The 21,942-nt window shown below is 38.4% G+C and overlaps 1 protein-coding gene across 2 annotated transcripts in view; it reads left to right on the top strand.

Annotated features, from left to right (window-relative positions):
• The window catches only part of ypel1 (yippee-like 1), a 35,248-nt gene extending 29,189 nt beyond the window's left edge, over nucleotides 1-6,059 (top strand). For both annotated transcript variants that reach the window (XM_061038257.1, XM_061038256.1), the window contains exon 5: nucleotides 524-6,059. In XM_061038257.1, the coding sequence (XP_060894240.1) occupies nucleotides 524-613 (90 nt within the window). In that variant the 3' untranslated portion in view covers nucleotides 614-6,059. The remainder of the gene's footprint in view (nucleotides 1-523) is intronic.
• Nucleotides 6,060-21,942: the final 15,883 nt, after the last annotated feature.

The raw sequence follows: 21,942 nt of genomic DNA, 5'->3' as shown, positions 1-21,942 counted from the left end.
ATGTTGCTACCTTTTGATTGATTAGTGTATTGACTCGTGAATTGATGCAGTTTGATTGGCAGGTCAACCTGTGATTCAGGAAGGAGAAAGAGCAATGTGTATTCACCATCCCCTTCAAGTGTGTTCATCTGTAGCTCCAAGAAAAGGAAACAAGCTAACTTACAAAACAAAGAATGAGGTTACATCGGCAACTTCCACTTTGTATATACTTTTTTTGGTAATGACTTTAGGATTGAAGCATTGAAGCATATTCTTTCATATTAATAGCCTTTACTAAAAGTTACAGTGGGAGGTTTTCTAACTAGCACTCTTTAAAAAACATCTTAACATTTTTTTATTTTTAAGATTAATGTTGAACTTTATGGGTCAAATATATTTCTCACACATCTGAGGTGTTTTTGTACAGTCAGTAAAAAGATAAAGGTCTGACTTACAGTAACTTTGGCTCTTCTGCTTTTACAAGGGTGAAAGTTTGTGTTAAAGTGCTTTAAAGTTTTCTCATCTTTCTTTGTATGTTTTCCAGGAGCACGCATTTGAGAGCAGTCAAAAGTACAAAGAGGGAAAGTTCATCATCGAGCTGGCTCACATGATCAAGGACAACGGATGGGAGTGACGCTCCGACCGCACTCTTTTTTTTTTCTGACCTTGGAATGCTCTTTATTGAATTGCGTGGAGCGTCAACCATCGACCACCCTTCCCCCCCCCCCAACCCGCCCCCCCTTTGGAAATAAAAATTACAAAGCCTCCACGAAACCTCCACCCCTCGCCTCCTTCACGTGCACACACTCCCACCTGCTCATCTTGAAACCGAACAGAGCAAATGAAACAAAAAAACGGCGATGAGGAGGCGGAGCAGCTGTTGAAAAATCACGTCACAGGAGTCCTGTCGTTACTTTGAAGATTGTGTGTTCTCCTTCGCAGCTCTGGAGCTTTTGGGTTTGAGCCCCACCCACTCACATCCACCCTCCCACCCCCCCACTGAAACCACGCTTACAATTAATTGTGGTGATATGGCGACCACTTCGCAAAAGGAGACAGTTTTCACTGAAAGAACATTTCTTTGTTTTCTTACTTTCACCTATCCAGCGAGACGAATGACTTTGATGACTGTTGTTATTTTATTGTTATTTGCTTTAGTTTTCACTCCTGGCTTTGGTAAGGGTTTGGTTTGATGGCAGATGGATGTTACTGGTTAGCATTTATTTCCCCGTCAAGTCTGCCATGTTTTGTTTCGTGTGTTTGGCTTGTTTATCTCTTCCCATAGCTGAGCATGTTTTTCTTTGCTATTGTCCAAATGAGAAATCAGGGACAGGTGAGGAGCGGAGGGGGAAGGGAGTTTATTCTAGTTTTTGTAAAATACGTAACATTATCTTGCTTTCTTTCTTTGAAACAAATTGACAAAGGATGGGATTGCAGTAGTGTGGACCTGAATTTTCTTTGTTTCCTTTTTTTTTTCATGTGATTTTTTCTTTTCTTTCCCCCCTTCTGGTACCTTTCTGCACACAAATAGCATTAATGACATAACCTCGTTTGTTTGACATAAATGGTTATATATAAATATATATATACATATATAGATATATAAATATGTGTAGTGTTTTGGCTAATGCGATAGTGGCTGGTCCCATTTTGCAGCAGTACAATAAGTGGAGAAGACATGAAAAGAAGTAGAGATAGTATTATGAGGTCACTTCTGCATCATTACTTTGTTATAATGTAGACATTTAAAAAAAAGTAGAACTTAACGCACTGCATCCAATAGAGTTAGCGCAACTGGAACCAAATTCAAAATTTAGAAACATTTTTTCATGGAAATGTTTTGTCTCAGAATCAAAGAGTTTGGATTTTGTTTTTCATTGAGCTAAATCTCGTGGGCAGGACCTACGCCATGAAACATCTCTATTGGCCTGTCTGGAACAGAAACAATCAATTTGCAATCGAGACTTTCCTAATGTGGACGTTTGGATTTGCAAAAAATAACTTTTGGAATAAAAGTAAAACTGAGGATTTGTTTACAAAATTTTGAACATACAAATTCAAAAAAATCCATTACATTTTTTTGCATTTCATTTTCTAATTGTTCATATTTTTGCTCTAATTTATGTTTTAATCTTTTTTTTAATTGCAATGTATATTCTGATTCTAATTCAGGTTATGTTCTTCAACCTTTTTAATTTGATTGCATAGTAATGGCACAGGAGTAACTTCATACACTATCTTCTTGACTGTAGGGACGACTGCAGCGTCCCTGCGTCATAAAACATTCTGGCAGATTGTATTGTTCAACTGTCTAGCAATGAGACACAACTACATATGAATATATATATACACACGGTATGATTACATATCCATAAATACTATGAAAATGATATACATGTGTATATAGATATATGTGCTGTCATAGCACATATGTATATATGCTACATCTCTTGCACTTTGCAGAGGCTTTTGGTTCATGTCAGTTTAGAGGCAAAATGCTTTTTAATGGCCTTCTCAAAAATTAACAATGGATTGTTGACGACAGAAAGAAAGTTCGAACTTGAGGTTTTCGAGGTTAAAACTATTGTTCCCTAACCTCCCGTTTTCTTTAAGCTCTGAAAGTATTTGGTTTGACATTATTGAAGTTTTATTGACAAATCGTGTTTTTCCTCTCTGTGTTTTCTTGGTTTTACCTAGAGCTGCGGGGCTTAATTCATTAATTGATCAAATGGCTTAAAAATGTGTTACCCAATGAATCATTTCAGGGACACCCACTCAAAAATGAAAAATATCCCTCTATAATAATTACAAATAGTTAAACAATCGTCAGTGTGATCAATGATGAAAATAGTCACATGTCGAAGCCGACATTCTCTCTCTTCCTTTGTGAGAGAGGAGTGTTATTTTGTATTCTTTGCTGCTATCCGAGGACCCCCCCCCCCCCCACTTTCATAGGCCTTTTGCACTTTATGCTTCTCCATCTTTTCTCTTTCTGTCACATGATGTACTATATGTATTGTCTCTTTGTTGACGGCATCTGTCATTTGCCTCTAAGCCGTATGAATCTTGTGCCTCTTCAAAACGATAACGGCCTCTTCCTTAACTTTTTATTTTCTGTTGTGCGGTGCATAACTTTGAAATATACCCTCATGTGAATCGATGTGTCTCCTCCCATCCTGGTTCAAAAAAAGGCCCTCAGAAATAACTTTAATCGCCAAAATCCTCGTAGAGTTTATCCCTGTTTCTTTTGGAGACTTGGTATATGTAAACGCATATATTTTCTGAGTTAAGATTTTGAGGTGCAAAAACAGATGGATATTAAGTATATTATTTCTTAGAGTAAAGTATAGAGAAAAAGTTTTTCCCGGGGCTTGTTGTTCGACTTTTTTTATTGGAGGATAAAAACCGAAGCAGCAGGGTGGGATGTTAGAGATTAAAAAAAAAAAATCAGCAGTGATTGATTACTTTGCCGGCAAGGTCAGTCAGATCACACGACCTTTTATCTTTAGAACAATGACAATGCAAACCCTTACTTGTTAACAATGAAATCTACTTGAAAATATAAAGACATAAACAGCTGAGATATTGGCCCATGTTACGGTTTTTGTACATATTAAGTAACATATTTAAGGTTTTATACGTATTTCTACTGGGTTAGTTGTTTTACTTCCCCAACTTGAAGCACTTTTGTTCACTGTACCTCTGGCTGTGTGTGTGTCTGAATGTGTGTGAGTGTGCATTGCGCATCCATGTGTATTAGCCCACATGCATGACTGCATACGAAAGTGAATGTTTCTTTGACTTTATTTCTCTTGTTTTCCTCTTTTATTTGGTTTGGAAGTGTTTTTATTTGTCCTGTGCTGGTTTTAACTGGCTCTCTCTCTCTCTATGTGAGGTTGACAGTCAGGTTAGTTTTTATTGGAGGTGATTTATCCCTGTTTTTGTTCTGTTTTTTTTTTTTTTCTGTTAGCTTGTTTATTTAGCTTGTGTGGTGAGAGCCCTTTAGAGGGCTAGTGTTTAGGTCTCTGCTGAGTCGTGTAGACGTTGAGGGCGAGCTGGAATCTCCCACCGTGTCGCAGGGAGAGCCTTTACCAAGACCCTTTCGCCACCACAGTCAGTGCCCCCTGTGTAGAGGGCTTTCAGCTGATCAAACGCACCCGATGGCGGCCATATTGGAGGTCCTTAGCTTTTGGCAACACTGGCTGTGAATATCTGATTGTATTTCATGTTCATTTTGTGCTGAATTTTCCTGAACTGTTACATCCATTATCTGTTTGGTTTTATTGATTGATTTCGCTAAAGGAAGCTTGTCAGCTACTTTAGCTTTGTCCCTGCATTGTTGTACCGGGTCTGCATCTAGCCTAGGTCAAACAAGACCTTTCCGGATGTAAACACTCTTTCAAATGCAGCCTCCTTCTGTGTCACACGATCCACTGCACACCCCTCGTAAAGTCTTGACAGAGGCGGAAAGTCTTTGTTTTTGATGACACTGGGTTGTTTGTGTACTCATCAGTGACGGTTTGGAAGGGGTCAATACATTGTGACATCACTACAAGGTGTGATCAGAACAAAAGTTTTAGCCAGGTGTATATTTCTCTTTAATGGTGCATTCAAGTGTGCTTTTCCATTTTCCGCTAAAGGACATGACGTGTTTGGCTTCATGTCACGTAACTTCTCAGAGATTAATACATAACCAACAGACTGGCATCCACCACTTTGTCAGGCATTTCCTGGTAACATTTTTGATTACTCCTGAGACAGAAAGTTAATTATTCGCCTTGGGAAACACAGCAGACAGGAACATTTTACCCCACAGTCTCTTTTATAGCTTTATGGTTCATTCAGCAAATACAGTGCTCCTTGTATTAGAGCTGTCGACGTTCAAATATCCCATTGTTTCAAGTACTTGCCTGTGTTGGCTTTTGTTGAGATGTGACCATCTACAACTCTGTGACAGTTAAATGCTCATTTCAATACAATGGAAAGCTCCAAGAACAGCAACTAAATGGTTCAGACTTTTGTAGCCATAAAACACCTGAATGCACCATTAGGTAGACATAACTGATGCGTCTGGCCTTTAGTTCCACCAAAGCAAACACTTTTAAGGGCTGCATCCTCGGAAGGTTGGAAGCTTTAATCTAGTCAGCCGACCCTTTTTGTCTGATACGATGGACATATATGGCTTAAATGTCAAAACTCTTCCGTTTAAATTGATGAACTTGTCCCGACTCAGAACAAAGATTCTGGCACTGGAGGCTACATTTGAAAACAAAACTGATATTCTTTACCTAATTTGTCAACTTTAAATGTTACTGAATGGACCCGCACTAGTCCTGCAAACAGCCAGTTTCTCCAAAGGACCTCCAAGATGGAGTAAGCAGTGATATCTGGGTGAATTGTAACCCAACTGCAGAGCCTCTTTACTCTGTACTACGATCAGTCAATCTAAGTTTAACCAACAAAAAGCAGGTGCCAGTGTCACTGCCGGTGTGTACCAAATAAGAACCAGGTTCTATCAAATGCATCAGTGTGCAGGGAGGAAGCCAGGGAACATGTTGGTGTGTCTCCTGGAGATCAAACTGATATACCAAAACTAAAGAGGAGAAATCCTGTCACTGATGACTGTCTTTCTGTAGAATGTTTTGATTCTCTGAACTTAACAGCGTCAAAGCAGCCTGGACAACAAATGTAGATATTTGCTGCTGAAAACTGTTTACTTTTTATTGTCGTTTTGTTTAATTGTGACACTGGCTACCGCCTTTTTGTGCTCTGTTACTGTCTCAAACACTCCTGAAAGGATGTCAATCAAAGGCAGGATGGATATACCAGGGGAAAAGACTGTACAAGTTATTTTCTTAGGACTGTCAAACTACAGTCCAAGGTCTGAAGCATGTTGTATTTATATTGGCTATATGTTGTGCCTGTTTTATTATTATTTCTTCCTAAATTAAAAAATATATACTTTTTATTTGACTACATTGCTTTGCATTCTGTCTTAGTGAAGCCATGTCACATGTCTGTTTTCACTCTAATGTAAACTATCAGATATCACAATAAATTTTCAATGGCATTAAATTGTGGATTGTGTGAAGTGGTTGCTCAATTTTGTTGTATTTTCTGGAAAAGGTAAATAGATTGGGTTGTGTACGTGTCAGTACATTTTGTTTCTTTTTTTTCTAATCAGGAAGGGTTAGCCGTTTATAAATAATCTAATATGTGAAATCAAAAACTACATTTTCTCTTTTATTTAAAATTAAAGCATTCTTGAATAAAATATCCAGCTAAATCTTAATATTATTTTGTATTTCCATTTTCATCTGGATGACTTTAACATCTCAGTATGTGCTTTAATATTTAATACCAAAATTTTATTTCCATCAACTTTGTTTGTTATTATATAAATAGGTCCTCATAAATGGCTGTGGTTAATAAGTAATGGTCTCCATAAATATATTCGCCTTGTCATATATTTAATAACATGAACAAACTAAACAAACAGTCCAACGTGGATATCGGTCATATATTTCTACATAATGAGAACCACTCACCACGTGAGAACCACAAGAACATCACACACAATACAAATGAAAGAAGAACATGTTGCATCAACTCAGAGGTTAAAAAATGAACCTGTCTGGAGATTGAGATATGTGAGAAACTGATGAAATGAACTTTGTTACACAGAGGCTGAACTTGTTGTTAGATAGTAGACCTGGAAATGGGAAATGGTTAATAGACCTGAGCTTTTATAGCATTGTTATAGTCTTCTCACTCAAAGCACTCTTACACCACATTCACACACAGAGGCTTCTATGTAAAGTGTTCATCAGTATAAACTAATCCCATCCACACAGTGCTGACATAGCAGCAGGAGCGACTCTGGGTTCAGTGTCTTATCCAAGGACTCTTGGATATGTGTCTACTGGAGCTGGGGATTGCCCCGACCAACTACCTCTGAGCCACAGCCGCCCCCAGGGAAGAAGAAAGTATATCAGAAAATCTCTTTTTAAATCGAGAACAATTACTGAAGCATGAATTTGATGGATGTCTCACTGATGTGGGAGTCTCAGACAGAGAGGGGACGGAGTGTCTGACACTGAAAAAGTGTCATGTAAACTGAGAGACTTTTGGAGTTGTTAACTGATGACATGGCTTTCTTCTTTTTGGTGTTGTTGTTTTTTTTTGCTAAACTAGACGTCAGCTGTTTTGAGGTTCATGATCTGCAGACAGACTTCATCTTTACATAGCTGTCACTCTTGTTTTGGATCCAAGCTGATAAGCAATAATGGTGTGACCCAATGTTTTGATATTTAAATGCATTTTAAATGAGTTTTTAGATGTTTTAGATTTAGGCTAGGAAATATGCCATCACACTTTAAACACTGACTTTGTTTCGCTAAAGACTCATGTCTCATGCCATGTGTGTGTAGGACATTAAGATTTGATGAGTAACTTCTGTCATTCTGGATTTTTTTAAATCAAATGTAGCTCATCCCAAATCCCAAGCGAACAACCCATCTCACCCACATGGCACATTGTTTATTTGGGAATATTGTTGAATACAAAGAAGTAATTCAGCCTTGTGTGCGGTGAATCCCCTCATTTTCTGTCAAGATGATGTTTCCTGCCATCACCTGCTCCATGATAGTGGTGGACTCACAGTGCTGTGCACAGGGTATCCACGTTTGTATAAAAAAAAAAGTATCTTGTGCACACTAGATAATTATGTTGCATGCACAAGTTATCACCCAACCAATTATAGGCTATTGTGTGAACAAGATAATAACTTGTGCGCAAAAAAGTAAAAATGAAATTTTTGGGACTTTAGGGTGTCTGTACAATCCTGCAGTGTCCTAAAGACAAAAAAATAGAAGAGGACCAGGGGTTATGACTTCTCAGGGTGAATGTGTGAGGTCATTCTTTAAGTGCTAAACAGAGAGAAAAGTTAATGGAAATGTCATCAGTTTTCCTTCAAAGTAAACACACATTGGTGTTAGACGGGAAGAGGGGAATCAGCAGGGTCAGTGAGATTAATCATTTTTCTATTTTAAATTTAAACAATGTTTCAAGCCAACAGAGATGTTTGTCTTACGTTTGTAGTGGCACTATTTTCCCAAAAGCATTTTTCATCTCTCTGTTTTACACCTCTGAACCTGGACTTGATTTCCTGAATGATCTATATCAATGAACTCATTTGAAGCTTTATGATCGTCAGTTTAATCAGAAGAAAAGGATGAAAGATAATCACACCTGCAGCAGAATAGCTAATTAGCGGGAACCACTTGATAAAGTACAGAGTGTATGAGCTGAAGTTGATGAGGTATAGATGACTCTTTCTGCACAGTATTATCGGTCTCTTTACTTGTGAGTCTAATGCCCACACAGTCTCATGTTTTCATGTCCTTGAGGTGGCTGGCTCGCCTTCAAGCAGCCTGTCAGACTGAAACATTATCTCACACTCTCTGACTGTTCTCAGAGCTTTAACATTTAACATTTTCAAGTGCTTATAAGAAGTAAACAGCTTATTTTAAGTCTTAACAGTCCCTGCAGACTGTGCATGTAAACCCTAGTTTGTCTGAAATGTGTCTTTCAGGTTAGACAGACAGTCAGAGCAGGAAGTAAACAAAAAAAAAAAATAGAAATTATAGAGTAGAAGTATTGAAAGAGAAATTTCACATCAAGCACTACATCCAATTATTTCTATTTGTAGACAAATGTGTGACGTCAAGACCAGTGGTGAACTTCTACACATAAGTTATTGATGCTGGTTCAAAGCACACATCTCATTACGGCTGCAGCCTCTTACTGATGAATCAATAATCATTGCTAATGACAGCTAATCAAGGTATAAAAGATTTGTTCAAGCTTTATGCTTCCTGACTTGTTATCCAGAAAACCCCTGTCCTGTTATATGAAACAACATTTACAATACTTTAATAGATCAAAACAAACCTGCCACTTGAAAATCAGGGGCTTTAATAAAAAACACAGATTGTATGCAATATCCATGTTTGTTTGAATGACTTAGGTGTTTGGTGGTGAATATATGGTTGTTATTAAATGTGAGTTCTCTTGTTCAGCTTTGTTGAGGTTTTTTATTCCCTCGTTTTTTCAACACATTTCAACACGCAAAAACACATGGATGTGAGTAAAGAGCGGCCCAAATCCACATGCTTGTTTGGAGAGAAAAACAATCCTGAGGGCTTTCAAAAACAACCTTCCTTACATTGTAATAAATAGTATCTGCAATGTCTGATAAAAAATATACTACGAAACAAAAAAAGAGAGAAACATTTCTCGTAAACACATATGAATGTTATGTTTGGGTTTGGGTGACTCAGGATTATTACCAGGCTAACACACTGGTCACATAAACAGCTTGCTCTGCAGAATGAAAGATCCAAAATATTGATACAAGTTTCAATGGTTAAAATAAGTGAGGATAAACTGCAACATTTTAAGGAACTTTATCCATCTAATAATACTCACTATGTAAGCTAGAACAATCCTCAAACATTTTGCAGCAGCTGGTGTCCTTGGAATAAATAGAGCAAAATGCTTCAAGATAAGATAAGATAAGATAAGATAAGATAAGATAATCCTTTATTTATCCCACAACGGGGAAATTTACATTGTTACAGCAGCAAAGAGCAAAGATTGCAAACAAAAAGTGAACACATTACAATTTAAATAAAAAAAGAAAAATTAAGAATGTACAAAAAAATATATACTAAAAATAGATTTAAAAAAAATAAAAATAGATCAGCTATTTGACAAAAGTGTAGTCCGTAATATTCAGTGTAACACAGTGCACATAAAGTGTAACATGTTATTGCACAAAGTGGTTTGATAAGGGCCAGAACAGTTTGAAGATGTGAAAGTTATACAGATAAGTACAAAAACACAACAATATGCTCCAAAGTTAAAGGTGGAGGTTTTATTTTGAAGATAATTTGTTTCAAATTGAATTATTTAATGAGTGAAAATATCAACTGAGAATAGTCTTTAATTTCTAATTTTAACTTTTTTGTTATAAAATTAGCAAATAGTTTGTATAAATGATATATGTGTATGTATGTATTGATCCACTTGGTCACTAGCTCAGAGTACCTTATGAAGATATTGTTATATTGTTGCAGTTTTACCAAACAAATAGGAAGCACTTATTTGCGTTTCAAAATGTATTCATCATCTTTAACAAAACTATTTCTTGCTTGACCTTCATGCAAGTAAGAGTGGACTGAGTGCAGATGTCAGAAAGAGAGCAGATTCTTCTTGATGGATGCTTTTATCTTGAGCACCTCGTGTTACATTTAGTGCATGCATATTTTAGAGCGACAGACCCCTGAGAGAGAGAGAGAGAGAGAGAGAGAGTGGTGGGTTGAGGTGGTGGGGAGGGGCGGGTGGGTTTGTTATCGCAGTTGTGATGGCTGCAAATAGACAGGAAGTGGTGGTGTTAGCTGTTTATGTCGGGGTGTGTTATTCTCATGCTCACTGTGGCTCCTGACCTACTTCTCTGTGACACACAGTCACACAGTTCACGCTCTGCCACGGGGGGGTGGGTAGGTGGGTGGGGGGGGTGGGGGGTCTTCATGTGTCTGCGTGTGTTTGGAGAAGGGTGGTGTCATGGCCCAGGCGTCCATGGGTTTGGGTCTTTTTTTCTTTTGTTGACAGTCCAGCAGCACAGACAGGTTCCTGTGTGCGGGACAGGAAGGAGACAGATATGGAGAAACAGAAAGTGAAGGCTGTCATAGTGATGGATGAACAGTAGACTGAGTGAGTGAGGGAGGACCAGCCTTTACTAGCCAACAGGTGTTACTAAAAGTAAACCTAAAGGCCTACTAAGATTTAGTTTTTAACTATATAACTAAATGACTTAAAACATGGGTGAATGGCTTGGTCATTCACTGCATGCATTCAATGCTTAAATAAAATTATTATGCCTTTATTTAGAGACAGGACATCGGATAGAGTCAGAAATCAGGGAGAGACAGTGGGGAATGACATGCGTTAAAAGAGTCACAGGTCAGATTCTGTACATGGGGTGTGCGCACTAACCACAAGGCTAAATGATTTTCTTTATTCCAAAGTTGACAAGAAGAAGATACTACCCAAAAGATCAACCTTGTGGTCAAAGGAAGTTACTTTACACATACTGTACTTTACAGGATAGACAGCTACAGTTTGGACCACGTGTATTCTATGCTTTGACTATACATTGAGGAGACAGTGAGAAATTGCTCAGGCACAGGTACTTAGTCTGACAGAATATAATGGTTTCCCCCGCATTTTGCACAACCTCTGTATCCGATATTAGCTCGTAAAGGATGTCGAGCCAGTGACCCCCTTTTACTTGTTGCTGCTGTCTCTTCATTATCTGCTCTGTCACTTTGTTTTTCACACCCCTGCCCCTCCCCTGCTCACTCCCCCTCAGCTGGAAGTGGCTACCCTGGGTTACAGGCCTCGCAGCAGGCTCCCATGACTAGAAGCTTTAATGCTGCTGCTATTTCAGGCCCTCTGATGTCATCCGAAGGGGGGGCCGGCCCTCATCCCCAGAGCGGTGAGTCACAGCCAGAGAGGAGAGGGAGAGCGTTTCAGTGAGGAAGAGGTACACAGCATCAAAACAACTGTGGCTCAGTCTTTGTTCCCATGGTGTCCCCTGCAAAATGGCAAAACTGTTCATGCTTTGGAAGCTATAGCAAAACTAGTCATGACCAGCAATAACATACTGGTGTAACTGGGCTCATATTGGCATGTTGTCAAAAAGTGAAAAGTATTTATTTGTGTACTGTATGCACCAGTCAGCTTTGTTGAATGAACTCTCTGATAAAAGCTACATTAAACAATCAGTAAAAATCCTCCACAAGTTAATGTCATTCATTTATATATTGATCTGGTGGTCAGCAATTATTTGTTGACAATATTACTTTAAATGTATTAATAAATACATAATATAGATATAATATATAATAAAAACTATCTTTTTTGTGGTAAAACATATTCATCGGCAATTCTTTTTTTTTTACCTCAACAATTTTTTAAGGCATAAGTGGGGTTTTTTCAGTGTTATAATGTATATTTTGTGATATAGTTTTTGGAAATGCTGATGTTTAAGTTTAAGTTTTTGGCCTTTTTTGTGGTATAACACAAAAGACGTATACAACTTGGAGAAAAAAACAAACAAAAAAGTTTGTTCTTCAAGGTACTATGATATCAAACACAAGAAAAGTACAGGTAATTAAATTGTGGCTTTAAAAGGCATACAATTATTATTATTATTATTTTATGTAGTTAACTGACATTTGTTTACATTGTATTAATTGTGGGAGGGATATTTGCGATTATTTAGATTATATGAAGTGAGATTTTCTAACGTCTACGCAATATTTTTGGGTACATTTTTAGTGGTTGTTGATATTTTAAAGGTTTCTGACATTTCTATGCTTCATAGTATTCTGTTTGTAAATCATTCTGGGACAAACTATTTAAGACTTGTGAACTTTAAAGCCATGAATTAAAAAAAATCAGACATTATGGGTTTGATGGATACAGTACATTTTGTACTGGCTTTGATAAACTCTCATCGGTTAATCTTCTTATGAAGAGGCCGACAGTTTCTTTCTACTTTTCTGCTTTATGTCCAGATGTATATTGTTCACAGGAACACACTTCTGGTATTGCATCAGCTTCCAGATAACATTCAGTGGTATCGTCATGGGCAGAAAAACAGACACAGGGGCTGTAGGAGATGTTGTTTTTCTCTGGTCTCCCTGAGTGATGTCATCCTCATTCAGACTCTGCCTACACAAAGTCGTGGCATCTCTCATCATCGACTGTCGCCATGGCTACAGCACTGCATCTGCCACACTCCCCTGCGCCCGAACTACCAGGCGCCACACAGGCAGCCATTGGTCAGTGTGTGGCGGACTGACAGGTGCTGTGTCCAACGAGAGAGCAGGTGAGTGATGTCATTGAAAGCGGAGATGTTTTTCCAAACGCAGACTGTCAGAGATCTTCTGCTGACGCACCAACTTAACAAGAGAGGCTGTCACATTAGCAGTTATCGAGAGGCTCTTGTCGAGACCAGGGGGGCCAGAGATGTTTTTTTAAGAGCTGTCTAGTTCTGTCAGTGCTTTTTTTGTGGTTCTGATAAAACCATTAACCCTTAACTTATCAGAGGGGGGCATTTCTGGACTGCGTTTGGCATTGTGATCAAATATGTAAAGATCTAGATTGACCAAGATTATCTTGAAAAATGATCAGTCTACTTGAAACAAACATGCCAGGAGATCTCTGGGTTGAGAGCTGTGTACGGTTTGTTATGTCGGTGTTTTTGCCTCTGTAATGATGTGATCACTTGTGATTACATGTTTATAAATGCACAGGGTTTTTGCAGGATGCACTGAATTATATCTATTACACATGTGAATCTTCATATGAATTTGTACCCAGAGACATCAGTATGTAGAACAGAACTGCTGATTTGAGTTTCCTCAATCCATTTTGAGTAGGTTTACTTGGAGTTCAGTGCGTGCAACACAAATATAAATAAAAAATAAAAAAAATGAATAGAGTCCTGAATACAATTCACCATGGCAACAGCAGACACAAAAGGTGTTTTCGGACCAAACAGTTCTGGTGACTTTTTGAAGAGGAACTATCCAATAGGGGGTTCCCTGAGAACTACACACCATGGGAGCCTTGTTTTCATTTCTGTGGCAAATCTTTGTCACTATTTTTGGCTTAATAGATAATGTCCTCCTAACTCTTGATTTCCTGACAATAGTCTGAGCTTTGAATCAATTACGATCACTATATGCAGAAGTCAGGCCAGGTTTATGTACGTGTTGTGAAGTTTTTCTTCTTTGGTGATTTTGGTGAACAGACCCTTTGAAAAACTTCTATTTGCTGCTTTCTAGCTGTTTTTTTTTTTACTTTCCCCTTTTTCCATTAGGATACAGCTGCCCAATTGTCCCAGTCAAGATGGTTTTGTTTGATCTCAATTGTCTGCTGTGCGAAAGTTCGGGTGAATGTTTGTGGCAATACAAAAGCCATTTTGATGATTCACTGGTGGCCTTTTTCACACACAAAAACACCCAGTAAAATATCATTAGAAAAGCAAAATACTTGATTTCAGAACCTTTCGTGTTGTACCTTGAAAGCCAACAAATTGCCTATGGTCCCTTTCACACACAAAGCAGCAGCTACCTTTGTTGCTTAGAGCCACAAAAAGAAGCATCAAGATTGTTTGTTTACCATTTTTTCTCTTTAGTAAAGAGAAAGTGTTAGACTATTTATAAGAAAGCAGACAAACGTACCAGAATGTAAACACAACTCCAGACTGCAGTCACAGTTCATTTAGCAGATGAGCCCCCAGTGTCACAGCTGATAATTCAGTGCCTCTTCTTGTATAGCTCAACATCGGTGATGTCATGTAAAATGAGAAGGCGTCTTTCTTTACTGCAGATGAAAAGCATGAAAATGATTTAGAGACACCCTGAAAAGCATAGTAGACCTACAGATGCTCATATCAGGCTAGGCTACAGAACAGAAACTCATAAGCTAATGGAAGTAGTTTACATTGCACCTTAAGTCCTCCTGTTAAGCTTTTTCATGCAGTACACTGTGAATAAATGATTCGCTTAACACAATAATGTATTTGTAAACACATACAAGGACATTTCTAAGCAGCTTTTGATTTTGTCAGAAGCTATAGCCTTCCCGTAAAAACATGCTAGATGACTAAACTAATTGAAGAAGCCAATATTAGCCTGCTAATAATGCAGCATAATTATATTAGGCCTAGTTTATTTCCTACTCAATCTAAACTGTATGAATACAATCTCTGAAACACTACAATGTATCGTGTATACCGTGCAAGTAGGCTACTTACAGATTCATAATTTATACTATCAGAGAGCTAAACTGACTGAATTAACTGACAATGCTAACATTTGCTTGCTAATCATATCAGATGAACAGTGTAGGCCTAGTCATATCTACAGTATGCTGTATACACTATATTCTTTAACAAACATTTCTCTGTGTACACCTAGTTATGTTGGCTATAGATAAGTAACCTAAGTAACTTGGTTTTCATACTAAGCTTAACATTAGCTTGCTATAACATAGATTAGAGCAGAAGATATGATCCAAATAGTTCTGAACTGTATTGGAGAATTACTCCATGAACTGTGAGGGACACATCTAAAGAAAAATGAAGCTAGGTTTAAAAAAATAATAATAATAATAGTTTCATATACCGGTATGTATAATTTAGCATTCTAGGTTATTCTTGTGTGTTAGCCTACATTACAGCTGCATTCTGCTTTACCTTTCTTGAAAAGCACAACCTTGACTTACCTATGAAACATAACTACATATTAATAGAGTACTTATCCCAAGTTGGCGTACATTACCAAACAATATTCAGCTTTTGCTTTTAACTGCTAAATGGCTCAGTACAGATTTGAAACAAGCACATAACTCCACAAAAGTTTGTCTCGGCTACCAGCTTTAAGGTGATGGGGAGTTTCTGTGGCTCACTTCAGCATCTCCCTCTGGACTGTGTAACATCATAAATGTTTTAGTTTAAAAAGCTACAGCTGAGATGTAGCTCAAATAAACCCTTTGCCCTTGCTGTGGTGCAGGGAGGAAGGGAGTTTTGAGAGTCACACAGTCTCCATTTTTTCCAGGATGGGTGATTCATTTCCTTCTGTTAAAAGAAACAAGTGGTCTCTATTACCTTCTGACACTTTCAATGAAATGGTCGCCTCAAATAGAGGACTGCCCTGCAAAATGAGTGCAGAGAAACAGCTGATTGTTGTCGTTTTAAATTGGAGGGATATAAAAAGGCATGAAGACTGGTGTTGACAGCAGGTCACTCAGGGTCCAACAAGACTCAAGGTTGGAGGTCTGTTTGGGTTCTTTTGGCCAAAAACACAGAAATTATATTTGCTGTTAAAGCCAGTTTTTGAACATAGCAGCACAACCCAAACAAAAATATGGAGCATTAAAGACAGCAATCCAATTCTGCGAGAAAATGTAGCAATGTCCGCGACATGGCAAGCGTGGAGTTAAACATGACTTTCAGGCCCACACTTCATGGCCACTCCATTCATTTGTTTTTAAAACGCACCCAAAAACACAAAAATCAACTTAATATCAGGTGTCAGAAAATCATTCAAGCCTGTTTCATTAATTGTCTTGAAGACAAGTCTGTACCAAATTTCATGGCAATCAATCCAGCAGATTTTTAGAGAATTCAATCCAGACAAAAGTGGTGGACAGATTGAAATTCATGTTTTAACGACAAGTCTAAAATTAATTTTATTCGGTCCCGCACAAGGTGCAAAAATTGATTAAAAAAAAGTTCAGACATAAATGACAGCATGACTGACAGTTAGAAACAATAAGAATATTCCCAGACTGTAGGATGATGCTGAACTAGACAAGGAGTAATAAGCGACTGCTGAGTAACTCAACAAATGCCCACTCTCTTTCTCTACAGTGTCTGCTGATGTCTATTCTCAATGGTCGACTTCAAAGGAGGCCTGAAAATAGAAGAACGAGAGGGGAGAGATGACAATGTGCACAGACTCACAGTACAGTTTCACACACATAAATGTACAATTTTTATCAAAGCACCGAAGAGGAGGGTGATGTCTTTATGAAGACTATGTCCTCTCTTTGCATTTTATATAAGGTAATACTTGTTATTTACAGTCTGTGGGTAAAACTAATTACAAACAGGGCCGATGTTCAAGTATCCAATATAACAACTGTGTACATGATGCTCATCATTGCGTTTATTGCAGTCCGTTGTTCCTGCTCATTAAAGTTAGCTCATTTTTATGGAAGCAAGAAATCACCTGAAGGGCAAACACACAACGCTTGTCTTTCTGTTGCAGTTGAAAAACAGCTCTATGTCAACTTAAGGTAAATGGATGCTTCATACTGAGATGTAGTGACCAATATTCCTACCACTCTTATAACTGTCTAATCTTAAAAATCTGATTAAGAAAGATCTACAAACTTGGCTTCCTCTTTGTGTCTTTACAGATTCTAAGGGGAGTGAAAAAAAACCTCTTTAACTGAGAATAACAAAAGATTTCATTTGACATAGTGGGTGTCTTGGAATATGACAGGCCTAATTGTCTCTGCCTTTGGTGGCATTGAAAACTTCATTAAGAAGAACAGGGGGAAAACTGTCCCGAATTCTATGTGCAGAGGATTTTGTTGTTCTTCATAGTGTTTTGGTGACATGAATATTAATTTGAGGTGATTACAGAAGGCTGAATAAATGCAACAAAGCTAAGACAGAGGCAGTAACTATTTAGGCACTGCTGGAACAGCTCTGCCCTTTCTGTGAAAAGTAACTTTATAGCTTCAACTAGACTATTGATTAATCACTGATTGGACAACCACATCTTAATCAAGTAAATAAGCAAAACTCCATAGACAGAGAATTTTTTCTACTAGGGAGTGGACGTTATGTTTATAATATGGAGAAATGTGCAATACAGTATGCTGTATGCTTGTCACTGGTATGTGCTACTGCGTTAAATGTGGCTTGTTAATTGTTGTTTGTTTCTATTGTTTTTATCAGTACTACTGTGGTGGCAGCTGAATGTAAGCAGCAGAAAAGTCCAAGACCAATTTCCCTTCAGGGACAACAATTGTATCGTATCCTATTTTATCCTATCGCATTGTATCATATCGTATGTGCATTGTTTTTATTTATTCATTAAAGTAAGATTTGAATACCTGCTTTTAAAAAGGCAAACATTCAACATCACAAAACACAATCTATTTGTGTGTCTCATGATCTGGTAACTCAGTATATTTTAAAGGCCAGTCTTTGCTTGAATATTTAAGTACACTAAGTGATGACTTTCAACATAGAGTTACTGTTCGCTTGTCACTCCCAAGTCTCAAGTATCCCAGTCCTAAAGAACCACATCCTTCAATCATTCATTCAATGAATGACTTTTAGCTTGCAGGAAGTCATTTTATGCTGTTGTGTTAACAAGACAGCACGGAAAATGAATGACTCTCCCATCCCACTGCAGCTCAATTTTAGCTCTCCATGTGTGAAAAGGATAATCATGTAGGTCTGAAGCTAGAGTTTGGAGGGCACCAACTTCATTTCCCACCTTCTGTATTTACAAAACTTCCTCTTGCTCATGCAGGGGACACATTGAGGACGCTCAGGGGTGTTTTCATTCAGGTAAAAGCCCAAAGTCTGGCAGCGGCTGCCAGGAGCTTAGCTAAATAATGAGGCTCAAGTGGAGCAGTGTTAGGGCGATAACCAGGCATACTATAAATTATATGTTATGTGACACAAGGGTGCTATCACCAATAACTTATTTTTCGGCGGTGCTGCAAGGATCTTAAAAAGAATGATCCCACACATCTTCATTTTAGGCTATAACCTGCATCATGGTGATGTTGATGCATCTCAGACCATCAAAGCTTTTATATTTGCTGCTCTAAAAATCTGCTTTTAAGGTGTTTTGTGAAGCATTTTCTTTGGGTAGGTGTGTTTTCAAGATACAACAGGCTCTTTGAAAATGTGCTGTCCGTGGTGGCTCATTTAAAATATTGCTCTGGACTTGAAAACACCACATGTCCTGTGGCCTTTCTGTTAAACTTTAAACTGTTTAATCAAATCCAAAGGGTTCTAAAGCCTCGTCTGCACCATCACCATGCATGCTGCCCTTAATGTCATCCAGTAGGCTTCCTTATTATTTAAAGTGGAGCAGAACCAAGCTTTAAAATCATCATTCCAAATCATAAAAATGTTTCTGTCATTGGCTGTGTGTTATTGTTTTTATTTTGACTTTAGATTTGAAATATTATTTGCCTGTGTTACTCTTTCGAAGACAAAGTATCAACATTAAAAAAATAGCTAATAGTTGCTAAAACTCCAGTAACAGCTTAGTCGCTCCATTTAAATGCAACATTGTAAAGAAGTATTGGATTGATCAGTCTATTTTTTTGCTTAACCAAACATCAGCATGCTGCTTAATAGACCTGAACTCAGAAGATATAAAGTAATATGAATGATTGTTCTGACTGTTAGTTGTGTAATTGTTGTCCATTGAAATGTGTTTGTGTAACTGTGTGAATCTTATGAACTGCCTTTGAATTTCAAATTACTGTCACTTTAAACTTAAGTTAAAGATGTATTATATTTTAAGGCAAGTGTGCATTTTCCAAAAGACATGTCAGTTATTATATTATACCCAATGGGGATAAAAACTAAAGAAGATATAGAAATATCTGTCTGCTGTTGTTCCAGGTCAAACATGAACATCTTAACTTAGATTCTTTCTGCAAGCCCACTTCCCATAAGACTTTAAAGAGGCCAAAGGGGACTTCTGCTCCATATGGTGGAAAAACTGTCTTGGCGTCTAATCCCTAAAGCTTCAAGTTCCAGTTGCAGCGTGTCCCCATCATGTCAAGCCTGCAGATCCAGGAGAGCATGTGCTCTACGACATACATTTTTCATGTACTTCAGAGTTCTTTTTCAATGTTTCTGCTTTCTTTTATGTCAATCAATCAATAAATCAATACATTTTTATTTGTATAGCGTCATCTCATAACAAGTGTTATCTCGAGACACTTTACAAAAAGCAGGTAAAAGACCTTATTTGTTCAGGCTCAATCAGGCAATGATCTCGAGGAGCCTAAGAGAGCTCAAGAGCTCCCAGGAAAGTAGGTGGTTAGTGACTGAGATTTACAGATAGATACATGCAGTAATATGATGTACTGTATATGCACAGTGAGAGAGAGAGAGAGAGAGAGAGAGAGAGAGAGAGAAGCTCAAGGTGCCAGTTCCCCCGGTAGTCTAAGCCTATAGCAGCATAACTAAGAGATGGTCTACACCAGCACCAGCCCTAACTATAAGATTTATAAAAACTGAAAGTTTTAAGTCTATTCTTAAAAATACAGACTGTGTCTGCCTCCCGGACCCCGGCTGGAAGGCGGTTCCAGAGGAGAGGAGCCCGATAACTGAAGGCTTTACCTCCCATAGTACACTTAGAGACTGTAGGTACCACTACTAGGCCTGCATTCTGGGACCGTAATGTTCTCGAGGGACAGTACGGCACTAGTAGCTCCTTCAGGTAAGATGGTGCCTGGCCATTTACAGCTTTGTAGGTGAGAAGAAGGATCTTGAATTCTATTCTAGACTGTATAGGGAGCCAGTGCAGAGAAGCCAGGACAGGAGTGATGTGGTCCCTTTTCCTAGTTCTAGTCAGTACACGAGCTGCAGCGTTCTGGACCAGTTGAAGAGTCTTTAGAGACTTACCAGAGCACCCTGACAAAAGAGAGTTACAATAATCCAGTCTGGAGGTAACAAATGCATGAACTAGTTTTTCTGCATCATTTTGCGACAGGATATTCCTGATCTTAGATATATTACGAAGGTGAAAATAGGCTGTCCTTGAAATTTGCCTGATGTGAGAGCTAAAGGACATATCTTGATCAAATAGAACTCCTAGATTCCTAACAGTGATGCTAGATGCCAGGCTGATGTCACTAAGAATTCACCATCATCATCATCAATTCACTAGAAAAAGTCTCTCTGAGGTTTTTAGGGCCTAGCACAATAACTTCAGTGTTGTCTGAGTTAAGTCTGCTGTTACATGCCAAAAATAAAGTTTGTGAGTATATTGGCAATATTTAAAGTAATTAATATATGTTCACAAGAAAATGTCATTCTACATAGACCGAACTGATCCAAATTTTAACCTAGCAGGTAGAGAAAGTGGATTGGACAGAGCAGTGCAGGGTACACTCTTCTTACGTGCCTGTCAAGCTCAAGATAATATCTTTTTTCATCCCTGTTGTCATGAAGGGAAAATCTCCAAACGGCCTGATTGAGCACACATTTTCTAAAAAGAGGAGCAGGCAAAAGACGGAGAGGTTGGATTTTTCTCATAGTTGGGGGGTTTGTAGACAGGTTAGGGACACATATTAGTGTTAGAAAAACATAGTAAAGTACATTTTGCATCTTATGTGACCTTTAAATAAACATTTTCCAATGTATTATTGTTTTCTGGAAGAAACTTCATCTTTGGTTTTTATTAAAGGTCCCATATTATGCTTTTTCTGGTTTTATATGCTCTTTAGTGTGTTTTCCATGTATCCTGTGCATGTTTAGGCACATCTATGTGAAAAAATTCAAAGTCCGCGGAAACGCGGTTTCTCCCACTCCTCCTGTTAGCTGTAGCATTAGCCGCATGTAACACTCGGTTCTAGCCCCCCTCGATAAAAATGTCAGTCCGACGTCATTGTCAGTGTGAGATCACTGATCTAAGCCCATTGGCTCGTTGTGGCAAGCCTAGCAGCTCATGTTGCACGCCCGTTAACTTCTGTAGCACGCCCACGATATGCTGTAGCCTGCGGTAGCACAGTAGTGCTAAGGTGTAATGTTTATGCTCCCCTCGGACGGAGCCAGTGGCTGCATTCCCAATGTGGTAAAAGAGGCGGGACATTTCCGAGAACCGTGCTGAGCAACTGACCAATAACGACAGAGCGGATCGGCAGACCAATCAGAGCAGACTTGGCCCACGTGGGGTCTAACAGTGGGGGCTCAGCAGAGTGCAGCTGACGGACTCAGAGCGTAGAGGGAGCAAGAAGGAGCAGTACATGAAAACAGACACTTTTTTCGGACTTTAGCTATTGTGAACATACAAAAGTAGGTACATAGATTAAATATACGAACCCCAAAAAGGGCATAATATGACCTCTTTAAGGGTCACATATTATGCAAAATGCACTTTACCATGGTTTTCTAACACTAATATGTGTCCCCAGTCTGTGAACAAACCCCAAAATTATGAGGAAAGTCCATCTTTTCGTCTTTTGCCTGGTGGGTGACACTCCCACAGCTAGGTGCTTGTTCTGTCCTCTGAGTCTGCCTTCTCAGCGTAAACAATGGGGCTCAACAGTGTG

Source organism: Labrus mixtus, chromosome 5 (genome assembly GCF_963584025.1).
Source record: "Labrus mixtus chromosome 5, fLabMix1.1, whole genome shotgun sequence".
Taxonomy (NCBI): Eukaryota; Metazoa; Chordata; class Actinopteri; order Labriformes; family Labridae; genus Labrus; species Labrus mixtus.
The sequence above is the reverse complement of the archived record's forward strand: the minus strand, read 5'-3'. Positions and strand labels throughout refer to the sequence as shown.